The sequence below is a fragment of the Chelonoidis abingdonii genome, chromosome 26 (assembly GCF_003597395.2).
Source record: "Chelonoidis abingdonii isolate Lonesome George chromosome 26, CheloAbing_2.0, whole genome shotgun sequence".
Lineage (NCBI taxonomy): Eukaryota > Metazoa > Chordata > Testudines > Testudinidae > Chelonoidis > Chelonoidis abingdonii.
This window is the reverse complement of record NC_133794.1, coordinates 5,691,087-5,705,056: the sequence shown is the minus strand read 5'-3', so window position 1 is coordinate 5,705,056 and position 13,970 is coordinate 5,691,087. Positions and strand designations below refer to the sequence as shown.

General features: G+C 62.6%; 1 protein-coding gene across 2 annotated transcripts; it reads left to right on the top strand.

Annotated features, from left to right (window-relative positions):
- Nucleotides 1-5,362: 5,362 nt before the first annotated feature.
- On the top strand, nt 5,363-13,129 carry ATG4D (autophagy related 4D cysteine peptidase). Of its 2 annotated transcripts, XM_032780450.1 has the most exons (10): nt 5,370-5,702; nt 8,584-8,667; nt 9,092-9,265; nt 9,803-10,136; nt 10,362-10,426; nt 10,664-10,812; nt 11,375-11,453; nt 11,923-11,999; nt 12,084-12,203; nt 12,707-12,967. In XM_032780450.1, exons 1-10 carry the CDS (start codon nt 5,486-5,488, stop codon nt 12,878-12,880), a joined length of 1,473 nt encoding a protein of 490 aa, XP_032636341.1. In that variant the 5' UTR covers nt 5,370-5,485; the 3' UTR covers nt 12,881-12,967. The 2 variants fall into 2 exon arrangements, with proteins under 2 accessions (XP_032636342.1, XP_032636341.1); XM_032780451.2 differs by lacking the exon at nt 10,664-10,812 and having other exon boundaries at nt 5,363-5,702; nt 12,707-13,129.
- The last annotated feature ends 841 nt before the right edge of the window (nt 13,130-13,970 follow it).

Sequence of the window (13,970 nt, the reverse complement as noted above, 5' to 3'; positions counted from 1 at the left end):
CCGGAGCCGCGGGACCAGTGGAGCATTCGCAGGCACGTCTGCAGGAGGTCCACCGGAGCCGCGGGACCGGTGGAGCATTCGCGGGCAAGTCTGCGGGAGGTCCACCGGAGCAGCGGGACCGGTGGAGCATTCGCAGGCACGTCTGCAGGAGGTCCACCGGAGCCGCGGGACCAGTGGAGCATTCGTGGGCACGTCTGCGGGAGGTCCACCGGAGCCGCGGGACCGGTGGAGCATTCGCGGGCATGTCTGCGGGAGGTCCACCGGAGCTGCGGGACCAGTGCAGCATTCGCAGGCACGTCTGCAGGAGCGGGACCAGTGAAGCATTTGCAGCACGTCTGCGGGAGGTCCACCAGAGCCACCTGCCGCCCTCCCGGCGACCGACAGAGCGCCCCCCGCGGTGTGCCGCCATGCTTGGGGCAGCGAAATGGCTAGAGCCGCCCTTGATCCTTGGACATTTAATTAGCACTTAACGAGGACTATGCTCCGCAGCTGAGCCCTGGAGGTTGCCCACCCTGCGCTAGGCACAGGGGCTGTCGAACAGCCGTGTGGACACACCCCAAGACCTTAGCTCCGGCCTGACGGAGTGTGACACCTGCTGTCCACAGCCAGTATTGTACAACAGCACAACCCTGGATCTAGAGCAGTGGGTCTCAACCGTGTGTCCTGGTGACCCCTTTCACACAGCAAGGCTCTGGGTGTGACCCCCAGCCCCCTGAGCCAGCCAGTCCTCCCTATGCAAGAGCCAGATCCGTCCCAGCACCCCCTCTCTCTCGTTCCCAATCCCAGCATCCCCATTTCTAGCATTCTAGCCTGCTTTGCCATGCACCAAGCAGGGTCCTGAGCCTCTCCAACCCTCGGAGAAGACACTGTGTTCAGATCTGCCATGCTAGCATGCAGCAGCGGGAGATATGGGCCAGGAGCACCTTGGGGGGAAGGCTGAGAGCTGAGAGCACGCACAGGTGGAAGTTGAACCTCAAACCCTCAATAGAACCAGCACAGAACCCGGCACCCAGGACCCTGCCGTGTAAAAAACAGGCAACCAGCTAGCGCCATCTGCCCTATAGCGTTAAACACTCAGCACCCCCACGCCAGAGCATGTATTGTCAGTGTTATTCGGTGTATTAAAGAGCACTTAGCAACCTCAAACGCAGAACAGAGATGGTCCCAGCACTGACCTCCTCCGTGCCCATCACCTGCTGCACGTTCCAGGTTCGTCCCCCAAGGGCTGGTCCTTGGGCCCCACACCGGGCTCGCTGGGTGGGAGTTAGCAGCCGGTGGCATGCAGGAGCTCAGACTCCTCGACCTGGGGTCCCTTCTGGCCTGACACTCCAGGACACCAGCACACGTCCCCTTAGAAACGCTGTGTCTGTGCTAAAGCAGGGTTCCCCCACGCCCCGCTGCACAGAGGACCCCTTCCCATCCACTCCACACTGAACCTAGGGTTGCCAACTTTCTGCTTGCACAAAACCAAACACCCTTGCCCCGCCTCCTTCCCCGCCCCATTTCTGAGGCACCGCCCCCCTGCTCACTCCATCCCCCCTCCCTCTGTTGCTCACTCTCCCCACCCTCACTCACTAGCTCCTTTTTACCGGGCTGGGGCAGGGGGCTGGGAGAAGGTGAGGGCTCCAGTTGGGGGTGTGAGCTTCAGGGTGGGGCCAGAAATGAGTTCAGGGTGTGGGAAGGGGCTCCAGTCTGAGGCAGTGGGTTGGGATGCAGAAGGGAGTGAGGGCTCCAGCTGGGGGGTGTGGGCTTTGGGGTGGGGCCAGGGATGAGGGGTTTGGCGTGTAGGAGAGGGCTCCTGAATCCGAGGGGTTCAGGGTGCAGGAGAGGACTCCAGTCTGGGGCAGGGAGTTGTGATGCAGAGGGAGGGAGGGCTCTGGTATGGGGCCAGGGAGAAGGGATTTGGGGTGCAGGAGAGGGCTCCAGACTGGGGGTGTGTGGATCTGAGGGGTTCAGGGTGCAGGAGGGGGCTCTAGTCTGGGGCAGGGAGTTGTGATGCAGGGGGAGGGAGGGCTCTGGTATGGGGCCAAGGAGAAGGGATTTGGGGTGCAGGACAGGGCTCCGGGCTGGGATTGAGGGGTTTGGAGGCAGGAGGGCGGATCAGGGCTGGGGCACGGGGTTGGGGCATGAGAGGGGTCAAGGTGCAGACTCCGAGTGGCACTTACCTCAGGCAGCTCCCAGAAGCAGCGGTATGTCTCCCTTCCAGCTCCTACACGGTGGCGTGGCCAGGTGGCTCTGCACACTGCCCCGTTCACAGGCACTACCCTCGCAGCTCCCATTGGCCGTGGTTCCTGGCCAATGGGAACTGCAGAGCTGGCGCCTGGGGCAGGGGCAGCGTGCGGAGCCCCCTGGCTGCCCCACACTACGCCCAGGAGCCGGGGAAGACATACTGCCACTTTTGGGAGTCGTGTGGTGTCACGGCAGGCAGGAAGCCTGCCTTAGCCCCAAATGGACTTTTAACAGCCCAGTCAGCAGTGCCAACCGGAGCCAGCAGAGTCCCTTTTCAATGGGGTGTTCCGGTCAAAGACCTGACATCTGGCAACACTAACTGAACCCCGCTCCTCTCTCCTACACACTCCCATTCCCCGACTTCTCCTCATCCCTGCCCTCCACACCAGGCTCCCTCTGGTGGACTCACCGTCCCCAGGCCGACTCCACCATGTGCGCCAAAGCCAGGTGCCCTCAACTCCTCAAGCATAACATCGACTTGCAGCTGCTGCCAGTGGCTGGGACGTCCCCATGGTCTCCCCACGCTGGTGCTGGGCTGTGTTGATGGGGATGTTTGGCACGATGAGGGGGGTCCCATGCACCACACACAGACCGGGAACCACTCAGGGGACCCAGGGGCCAAACCCAGCACTGATCTGCCACCGGCGGGGGCCTCTCTCCCCACTGGGACCCTGCTACCCAGGGCTGGGTCTGGGAGCAGGTCGCACCCCAGTGGGGCTGGCAACACCCTGCTCACCGAACTGCAACGGGCTGCAGAGGCCGGCACTAAATCTGGGACTGCCGATCCTCCCAGCTGCCACTTGGGTGACCTCTGACCCCTCACCCCTTCATCCGAGTGACCTCTGACCCCTCACTCCTTCCACTTGGGTGACCTCTGACCCTGGCCCCTTCATCTGAGTGACCTCTGACCCCTCACTTTCTTCTAATTTAGGTGATCTCCTGAACCTCTGTTGCTTTGTGATCTCTGAAGCCCTCTCAACCCAGTGACCTTTGACCTTCCTCTTTAGTGACCTGTCACCTAACTGCCTTTCAGACCCTGATGACCACCCGTGGGTACCTCTCGCTGCCACCCGCTGACCTCTGACCCGTACCACCCGCTTGACCCCTGACTCCCCCTTTCCACGCCCCGCTGAACCCCAGATGACCCTCACCGGAGCCGCGCCGGGAAACGACTCGCCCCAGATGCTCACTCCACTTCCGCTGACGTTTGGTGCTGGCAGGGAAGCGCTTCGCCCGAGAAGGTGCCCGCCGCTTCCGGGTTTCGGCCGAGCTAAAGATGGCGGCGGAGCGCGGGGGAGCGCGCCGGGCCCCGCTCGGGGACAGAGTGAGCAGCGGACCGGCGGGCCCGAGCCCGAGTCGACCAGGGGGCCGTGGGGGGCTCGGGGGGTTTATCTTGGGGGCAAGGGCGCGGGGGGGCCTCTGGAGGTTATTTGGGGCGGGGCGGGGCGGGCTCTGGGAGGTTACTTGGGGCGGGCGCGGGGGGGGGCTCTGGGACGGTTATTTGGGGCCGGGGGCGGGGGGGGCTCTTGGGCAGGTTATTTGGGGGCGGGGGTCGGGGGGCCTGGAAGGTTACTTGGGGGGGCAGGGCCGCATGGGGGGGCCCTGGGACGTTATTTGGGCAGGGGGCGGGGGGGCCTCTGGGAGTTATTTGGGCGGGGGGCGGGGGGGCTCTGGGAGGTTTATTTGGGGCGGGCGCGGGGGGGCTCTGCGGTTATGGGGCCGGGGCGGGGCCTCTGGAAGTTATTTGGGGGGGCGGGCGCGCGGGGGGGGCCTCTGGGAGGTTATTGGGGCCGGGGGCAGGGGGGGGCCTCTGGAGGTTAACTTGGGGGGCAGGCGCAGGGGGCTCTGAGGTTTAACTTGGCGAGGCCGGTGCGCAGGGGAGCTGCTGGGAGGTTCCTTGGGCAGCGGGGGGCGGCGGGGGGCCTGGGAAGGTTACTTGGGGCGGCAAGCGGGTGGGGGGCTCTGGGAGGTTATTTGAGGGGCCGGGCGGCGGGGGGGCTTGGGAGGTTATTTGGGCGGGGCCGGGGGGGGGCTCTGGGAGGTTATTTGAGGGGCCGGGCGCGGGAGGGCTCTGGGGAGTTACTTGGGGAGCAGGGCACGGGGGGCGCTGGGCTGCGGTTAGGGGGCTGGGCTGTCCTACGTGGGGCTGTGGGGCAGTTCCAGGTGTGATGGGGGAGCAGGGCCGTGGGGCAGGTGTCTGGGAAGCCCTGGGCTATGCGGGTGCGCTGCAGACAGGGCTGCAGGTGGGAGGTGCTGGGGTTATGGCGGGGGCAGTCCCCCCAACAGGCCTGGGGGGTGGTACTGGGACAGGGCTATGGGTTTTTTCTGGTTGAGGGGGCTCAGTGGGCAGGCTGTGTGGGGATGGCCAGGGCTAGGCAGTGGTTTGGGGGGAGGAGGGGCAAGGGTGTGGAGAGGGGCCTTGGCTGTGGGGTGCTAGAGCTGCCTGGGAGGCATTGGCTGGGTGGGGAGCAGCAGGGCTGGGGCAGGTTTGGGGGGCTGCCAGAGGTAGGTCTTGGCTATGGGCAGTGTCTGGGGGGACTTGGGGCTATGAGAGGTCGCTTTGGGTAGCTGCGTGGCGGAGAGGTGGTGAAGGGCCTTGGTTGGGGGGCAGCAGGGCTGTGGAGGGGACCACGAAGGGATTCCCTGACAGAGATGCTGCGGGAGCTCAGGTGATGGGAGGACCAGGGTGCCCAGAGCTGGCAGTCCTCAGAGGGCCCCCGCAACCCAGTGTGGCAGGAAGCGGCTTCTCCCTACATGCCAAGTATGGAAAAAGGGTGAGGTGCGGACAGCACCGTGGGGGTGGGGCATGTGGGTGTAAGGTGAGGCTGTAGAGAGGTGTGGGGCAGGGCATGGGGCAGGAAAAGGCTGTAGGGAGAAAGGACTTTACAAGAGGCTTCCCACGGTGCCTTACCCACTACTAACCGCTCTGCGTTGCCCTGATTTACTGCTCTGCTGCCTGGATTTGTTCCCTGGGCCTCTGACTCACCTGGGCTGCGTTGAAATGCCCTTCTCTTGCAGCAGCGTTGAAGGGTGGGGTGCAGACCTAGGGGAAGTGACAGAGTGTGTGTGTGTGTGTGTGTGAGACACCGACCTTCACCCCCTGTACTAACGGTGAGCTTCTGAATGTCGCCGCCTCCCTGAAAATAACCCCTTGTCTCTGGTCGCTCAGCAGCTCTGCTTTCCTGGCAATGCACGCGCACTTGCATCCCGGCCCCGCCACCCTGAGAACACCGTCCGTGCCCGTCCCGCCTTCTCAATGAATTCCGTCTCGCCTGCCTCGGTGCAGTACGTCAGCCAGGACGAGCTGCGCCATTCAGATGGCAGGAAGCTCTTTAACCCCAGGGCCGGGGGCCAGGATGGGAGCTGCAATGGGCTGTTCCCGGGGGGAGCGCAGAGCCGCCAGCCCAGCGAACCTGATGAGGTGGACAAGATCAAGAACAAGCTCCTCTCGGCCTGGAACAACGTGAAATACGGTGAGCGCCCCGGCCACCTGGGTACTGCCCAGCCCACTGAGTACAGGCCACTTGTTGTGCTGGCCTTAGGAGCGAGACCTGCGTCCAACTCTGACTCACTGCTCAGTGCGCCTGGGATTTCAAATGTGCCGGGGGTGGCTTGGCCAGCGGGGAAGAGAATGATTAGAAGTCACTTGTCTGTGTTGGAATCGGGCTGCCCCCAAATGTGCTGTTCCTGGGGCTTTAAGCTCCCCCTGTTCCCAGTCTCCTGGGAGTGCTTGGCCTGTGTCAGCCGGAGCACTTCTGGCCTGGTGTGGTGATGGTAAAGGGAGTGTCGGTGTGTGGAAAAGGCTCTTCCCCCAGCCCTCGAGCTGGGGAGTGGCAGCTCCAGTGGTGGCAGCTGTTGATCTGTGGGCAGCAGGCAGGTCAATGCATTGCGAGCTGCTAGTTGTCTTGTAGATTCCTGTGTCGATACCCCGGGTGCACGTGTCCCTGCCCCTGGCCGTGGGGGGAGCAGACTGTCCTGGGTGCCTACAGGCTCTGTGGCTGTGGCATGTCCAGGCCTATGAGCAAGCCAGGCCTTGATGTTTGTGAGAAACCTGTCAGGTGGATTCCAGCCTGGGGGCCCTGCTTGGAGGCTGGGCTCCCAGCTGTGTTGCGACCTGAAGACTTTCCTCAGTCTGCCTTGACATTCCTGTTCTAATCCCAGCCCTGAAACTGATTCCCTCTGGGCCCAGGGTAAGTCACTTAACCCTCTCTGTCTTCCCTGACGGTCAACGGGCTCACCCACAGCCCAGGAGAGTGGCAAGGATCAGCTGGTGCCTCCATGCCCCATAGTACTAACGATGCTCGGCGTGTCTTGCAGACTTAGGGGTGTCCCTAAGAAACGGGAACTGGCTAGGGTAATGGCTGCAGATTTGGCCCATCATTCGTGCTGTTTCTACCCAGGACAGCTGCAAGTCCCGCTCCTAGCAGGGTAGCAGAAACCTCAGCACGAGTGGAGGGGGTGAGGTTCCCCAGTACAGCTGAGTGCAGGTTTCTCTTCCTGTAACTCAGTCAGTTCAGGCTCCTCCAACTCACTGGCTGCTGCTGACGTGGCTGGAAAGCCCACATGGCTCTGGTTGTGTCAGGGCATCGAAGGCTGACTTCAGACTTACCCTCCTCCTCCGGAGGGTGCCTATTGCCTGCGTGTGAGAGGCACTTTATCTTGCTGATAAACTTCACAACATGTCTGCTGCATCAGCACGTCAACAAAGGCAGCTCTGTGTCCTCCTCTGGGTGGTCAGGAGCTGGCAGCTGGGAGGTTCTGGGAGATCAGCTGTGCTCCTACAGAGCCCCTGGTCGAAGGTCACCTGCCTTAAGGAGTCCTCCTGCTGTGCCATGTGGCTCCTGGGCCCTGGTGCAGCTAGGCTAGGGGCTAATGCAGGAGTGTTTCAAAGGAATCACTGCCTTGCAGCCCTGTGAGTGGCCAGGGTCAAAGCAGGGTGCAGGGATGCCCAAGGGTGGGTGCCACAGGGCCATAGAGGGCTGGTAGTGCACATGTTGCAGGGAGCAGGTGAGTGAAATGCAGAGCTCGGACTGTGCAAGCTGGGAGGTATTCCTGGCCCCAGCTGGCGGACGTGCCCTCGCTCCAGGCTCTGACCCTGCTCATTGCTGGGCCATTCCAGTTCCTCCCAGGCGCGCATTAAGCAGTGGGATTCCGTGTCTCTCACCTGTTAGTTCTCCCTCGCCCCGGGGAGCAGCCCCTGCGGTGGCATGGCATGGTGTGTCTTGGTAGCACTGTACGGTGTTTTGGAATGTCCCTGCTGCTCTGTGTTGGAGAAGGCAGGTCAGAGACGTGCCCCTTGCGTTTGGAGCAGACGCGAGGTTTGGGAAGGCCCTTCATTCCCAGAGTTTGTTCCACCATCAGGGAGTGGCCTCTGGGAAAACGCTCTCCGGCCCAGCCAAGCCTTACCCTGAGGGCACAGCGCTCCATTGGGCCGGGGAGTGACGTTCTCAACCACGTTCCCCGGAGCTCTGGACAGTCTTTTGGATAGCTTGGGCCCAGGCCAAGACGCGAACCCCTTGAAGCTAAGGACCGAGGCCTTGATCTGGAGCCAGCGGGGTGGGGAGCCAGCGTAGAGAGTGGAGTGGAGGAGAAAGAAGCAACACCTCCGGGATCTAGATCAGTGCTGCAATTAACATGGCTACATCTAACAACCCGCTCCATGCTGCTGGCAAATGCTGATCACAGCTCCTGGAGCCACCCACAGAGGGAATTTCAAGGCGAGGCTCTTGCTTGTTGCCTGTTTCACTTCCTCCAAAGGGCTGTAGCCAGTAATTTAGAGCAGCAGAGGGAATTGGTGGGAGGGCCGTGGCCCAGGCAGCAAGTGGAGCGTAGCGTTCCTGAGGGAGCTGCCCAGGGGACTGGCTTGGGTTTGACTGGGGAGGCTGCGGGGCAGGATTCAGCTGCTCCTTGACCTGCTCTGGCTTGCTTTGCACCAAGGTCTGGCTGCTGGCATGCAAGCAGCCAGGTGGCAAACACAACCAGAGCCATGGGGACGGGCGCAGTCAGCCCAACCTCCAAGTGATTCCCCCCCACAGCTGAGTTCATGGTGTCCACCTGACCTGATCGCAGTCAGGACGTGATGCTGAGAACAGGGCACCTCTGGAGCACCTGGGTAATGCCCTGTGGCAGGGAAATCTAGGGCAGCCAGCCAGGGCATCAGAGCTTTGTGCACTGGCTGACTCCATGCCTTGTGCATGGGAATACAGCTGTGAGTTATTGACCCTGGCGGCTGGGGATGTGAGGGTTCAGCAGGAGGAAGGAGCTGGCTACTCTCTGTGATGGTCAGGACCTCGGAATGGAAGGCAGTGCGGATGGGAGGACACTGCTCACTTCTCTCTGCTTCTCCCCTCCCAGGATGGACGGTCAAGACTAAAACCAACTTCAGCAAGCTGTCCCCCATATACCTCTTCGGCCACGTCTATTGCTTCGAGGTGGAGGGTGAGTAGCCGGGTTAGCTCAGAGATCAACCATGACTCCATCTTGTGGTTTCACAAACTTCTCGCCTTGGGGAGAAGGGAGGCACCTGCAGAGTTGTGGCATTTCCAAAAGGAGCAGTTCCGGTTTCCTGGTTCCCTTAAGAGCTTGGCTCTTCCTCCCGATTCGGGGAGGAGAAAAGTGTCAGCGTCTCACACTTGTGTTGGGTGAAACGCTTCCCACCCAGCTCGATGCAGAATCCCCCCTCCCACCTGGCCCAGCGCGCTGCCCTGCTGATGGGGTTCTTTGCAAACATCGCCCCCTCTGGCTGCTGACGGCACAGCGCTAAGAGGCTCCGAAATGGGGCTGTGATTGAGTGGGGAGGCCCCCATACATGTCTGGCTGGGGGTCCCCTGTGGCTGACTGGGTGGAGGGGTCTCTCCTGCAGAGGACGTGGAGCGGTTCCAGAAGGACTTTGCCTCCCGCATCTGGCTCACCTACCGCCGGGAGTTCCAACAGCTGGAGGGCACCATGTGGACCACAGACTGCGGCTGGGGCTGCATGCTGCGCAGCGGGCAGATGATTCTCGCCCAGGGGCTCCTCATGCATTTCCTCGGCAGGAGTGAGTGGGGGGACGCTGCAGAAATCCAGGGCTAGCCAGCGTGTGCACAGGGCTCCCGGCTCTGTGCCGAGGCCCTGGTGGGTGGCAGGTGGGGAGGGGTTAAGATACCCTGCAGCAGGTGGCAATGAGACCGTCTGCCCCCGGGGGAGAGTTCTGCCCTGAGAGCTGGGACAAGACACTACACATGCTCAGCAAAGGCCACAGCTGCTCTGGCTGCTGGGGTGGAGGGAGCAGCCAGCGCTCGGAGCACCCTGGGTCTGTTCTTTTGTCGGTAATACCCTGCCTAGCCCCTCCCTAGGGCACTTGGCCTTTCACAATGCAGGTGGGTGTTTCTGAGGGAAACTGAGGCAGGGGCAGGCACAGAACCCAGGAGTTGGCCTCCCAGGACAGGGCGTTTCTGGCCTGGACTCCACGAGTGACTTTCAGGCTGAGCTCTGGTCCCGGAGAGGGGTATTGGCATCATGCCATGCATGGACCCTGTCCCCTCCAGGGCACATTTGTGGAACACACTGTCTATACCTCTCCTGTTACTCCTAGACTGGACCTGGCCCGACGCCTTGTTCACCACCAGCCTAGTGGAGATGGACGCCATGAAGCCCATCTCTCCCGCCCGGCCTGGCAGCGCCGGCCTGCAGCAGCTGCCTGCCCTCGCTGTGGACAGAGGCAGGGACCCCTGGGGCATCTGGGCCCCGCTGCGCCCCCTCAGCCTGCAGGAGCTGGAGAAGGAGCACAGACACCGCACCATTGTCTCGTGGTTCGCCGATCACCCGCGGGCACCCTTCGGCATCCACCGGCTGGTGGAGCTGGGCAGGAGCTCGGGGAAAAAAGCCGGGGACTGGTACGGCCCCTCCATTGCTGCTCACATTGTCAGGTGAGCAGACGACGGCCCGCAGCACCGGGGATCAATCCACGCCGGCTCCACCGGGGTGGCCCTGGGCATGACACGGGAGCTCTCCTGAAGCACAAACCTACGGCCTGCGATCTCCACCCCCGCGGCGCCTGGTGTTTTCCAGGCTGCAGGTGTCTGATCGCAGTCACTGGCTGAGGTGAGGCCAGGCCGCAGGACGCTCATTCTCTTCCCCTCCATCTCCTGCAGGAAGGCGGTCGAAGGCTGTTCGGAAGCCAGTGGCCTGGCTGTCTACGTATCTCAGGACTGCACAGGTGAGTGCTGTGCTGGGGGTAGCCTGTGGCTGGAAGCTGATGTGCTCCATGGACCCCTGGGCTAAGGGGTGCTCTGACTCTCAGGTATCACACCTGGAGGCTGGGGGTCTCTCCCTGCCCCGGGCTAGGATCTGACCCCTGCGCCCCGGCAGAAGAAGCCAGACTCTACTGGTGTCTAGGGTGGCACCAGGCTGCCAGTGACTAACCCCCCTCTCCTCTGTCTGGTGACCCACTCAGTGTACAAGGGGGACGTGGCAAGGCTGGTGTCTGGGAGCGACGGCCGGACGATGCCAGATCCCGGTGCCAGGAGGAAAGCTGTCATCATCCTGGTGCCCATGCGCCTGGGTGGGGAAACCCTCAATCCTGTCTATGTAGACTGCGTGAAGGTAGGGTGGGGGCGGGGCCTGAACAACTGGGGGACCCTGATTGGTGGGGGAAGGAATGGGAGGCAGGACTTGTCCAGAAGTCCCTAGCTGTCCTGAGCTCTTGTCCAGCCCCCCTCACATTAGTATCTACCTGTCCCAGTCTGTAATGCTCTCCGAAAGGCAGGGCAATGCTATTATCCCCATGGCACAGATGGGGAAACTGAGGCACGGAGTGGCTAAGGGAGGTCCCAAGGTGCCCCATGGAGTCTGTCAGAGCTGGGAATTGAACCTAGGTCTCCCAGGTCAGAACCGTGTCTATCCTTCCTTTCAGCCCCCATCTCGCCAGTTGCTCTGGCACAGCACGTCAAGCTGCCTTGAGACAGGTCCCAGTGTAGGAACCTCCTGAGGCCCCGTCCTCCTGGAATTCCTCTCGGTGCTGCCCCCATCCAGCTCCATTGTGGAGAGCAGCCCCCTGTTTAGCTGCCTGGATCCCTGCTGGGGGCAGGGCTGCGGCCATGGGTGGGGCAGCAGGAAATGGATACCATGGCTAAGCCCCCCACTCCGTGTCTTCGTCTCCCTCCAGGATCTTCTGAAGCTGGAGCTCTGCATTGGGATCATCGGTGGGAAGCCCAAGCACTCACTCTATTTTGTGGGCTACCAAGGTACGTGCCCGCAAGCCCTGCCCGGCACCTGTCCCCGGCATGTTCGGGGCAGCAGAGCGGGCTCTTCCCATGGGAAAACTCCGGCCCCTTGGCAAAAAATGGAAACACAACAGCTTCTGATTCAGAAATGCTGCTGTGGTGCCTCTTGGGAGTTGTAGTTTGAGTCTCCTTCCTAGCCCTGGCTCCCCGATTGGACTACAGTTCCCGTGATGCACCAGTCTCCCCATGGTGCAGGGTGGTGATTGTCTCCTGGGAGTCCTGGCCACAGTGCATCATGGGAGATGTAGTCTGTCTGGGGAGCCTGGGCCATAAGAGAAGGGGGAACAGGAGGGAACCAAAGTACAGTTCCCATGTGGCACTGCAGCAGGGTCTGAGTCGCGGTGCTTTGGGTTGGGTGCTGGGGCCGGTGTGATCCCGGCTGCCGAGCTCCTGCTGATGTTTCTCTCCCCCCAACCCCTTTGCTTTCCAGACGACTTCCTGCTGTACCTGGACCCCCACTACTGCCAGCCCTTCGTGGACACCACCAAGGAGAACTTCCCCCTGGAGGTCAGTACGAGCCGGGAGGTGGGGGGCAGCTCCTGCCGGGGGCTGGCCGCATGGAGTAACCCGCGTACACGCTCTCTCTTCCAGTCGTTCCACTGCAGCTCACCCCGCAAAATAGCCTTCAGCAAAATGGATCCCAGCTGCACCATCGGCTTCTATGCCCGCGACGGGCAGGAGTTGGACACACTGTGCTCAGAGCTGACCAGGGTAATGGCCGCAGCAGGCAATGCCTTGGTGCCAGCTGGAGTAGGGACTGGCCGGGGGGGAGCTCTGCTGGGGCCCCAGAACGCCCTGGATGTAGCCCTCCCGCAGCCCCTGGACTGGTGCCTGGCCTCGGCGCCATGCGTGTGGGCACCTACCTGGGAAAAGCGCCGGGTGGATTCCGCCTCCTGCCTCTGGCGGAGATTCAAGCCCGCCTCACTGTCTGGATCCTGCTGGGTCAGAACAAGGCAGGGCGGCTGCATGCTCCTTCCCCAATGCGTGCCCACGCGGGTGAGGGCTCGGAACCCGCCATGCCAAGTCAAAGGGCTGATGCTGCCACTGGCCCCAAGCCTTTTCCCTCCCCCCTGCAGCACGGGGGCTCCCTGAGGTGCTGCTTGGGAGCAGGGGGGCGCTGCGTGGATTTTGCAAGCAGATAATGTGTATATGGCGAAGGGGGGTGTTTCTGCCTGCCTTTCGTGGCCCTCTGACCCCAGCCCTCTGCCCCCCAGGTGCTGAACTCCTCGTCGGCCAAGGAGAAGTACCCCATGTTCACGGTGACGGAGGGCCAGGCGCAGGAGTACGGGCTGGCGGAGCTGTGCTCCCGCTTCTCCCAGCAGACCGTGCAGCTCCCCAGGCGCAGCAAGCCCAAGGTGGCCACCTCGGACGAGTTCGTCTTCCTGTGAGCGGGGGAGGCCGCTCCCCCCTTATTTATTACTTATTTATAGAGACACGGCGGGGGCCATGGGCTGCCCTGCCCACCATGTCACAACACTGACGGTGCAGCAGGGGACGCTGGGACATGGCTCGAGGGCTCCCCCGGTGGGGACAGGCAGCTGGTGAAGGATGTGCCGGCGAACTGGAGCGCCCCCTGCTGCACGCTGTGATTTACACTGGAATAAATCCCTGGCACGCGGGGGAGAGCGGTGCCCACACCTAGGCCAGGCCTGTTACTGCGCTAGGATCTAGCGCCCCCTGAAGCTGATCGACTGCTGCGCGGGTATTTGCTGTTTCCAGCTGGAATCTGGCTCTGTCCTCTGCCAGCTCCCGGGCTGCCATGGCAGGACCCTGCTGCCCCTCTGAACCAGAGTGCAGAGGTCAGATGGCCTGGCTGCAGCCTGGCCGCAGAGGGAGCTGCCATCTGCAAGCACTGACCCTGTGAGGTGTGGGGACACCTGTATCCCCTGCTCTCCACCAGCCCCCCATCCTTGTGCGTCAGCCCTCGCACCACAGGGAATGAGACTAGGCCTCCAAGCCAACCTGGGGCTAGACCCTTCCCCCTGGCTGTCACTGGGGGGCAGGGAGCAGAGCCACGGGGCTCGTGTGGGGGCACCAGGCAGCCCTTCCCCTGCTCTAATCCAGCACAGTGGAAAGCTGGAGTCAGGGGCCCCATAGCTTACAGGGTGGCGGCAGGCTGAAAGGGCTTTAGCACGGGAATGGAACCAGCCATGTGTACCCTGTGTAGTGGGGGGGCGCAGGGGGCAGGGTCTCCCCACTCCCCCCATCAGCACCCCTCAGGGCAGCTGACCCCTTCCCCCCCCCAGCCTGGGGCAGCCCAACGGAGCAGGCTCTTCCTGCAGCGGCGTCAGAACATCAGCCTCAGCTGCTGGTTTTGAATGGACCTGGTTTATTTAGGGTGGGTGCCCTCAGTTCAGGACAGAGTTGGGGGGGGCTCCACCCGCCGAAGTCCGGGGCCCCTTGGGCCTCCCGTGTACGGTCCTGCGGGAAGGTGAAACCTGGGGCCTGCCTGTGACACAGGGTGTGGCAGGGCTGCTC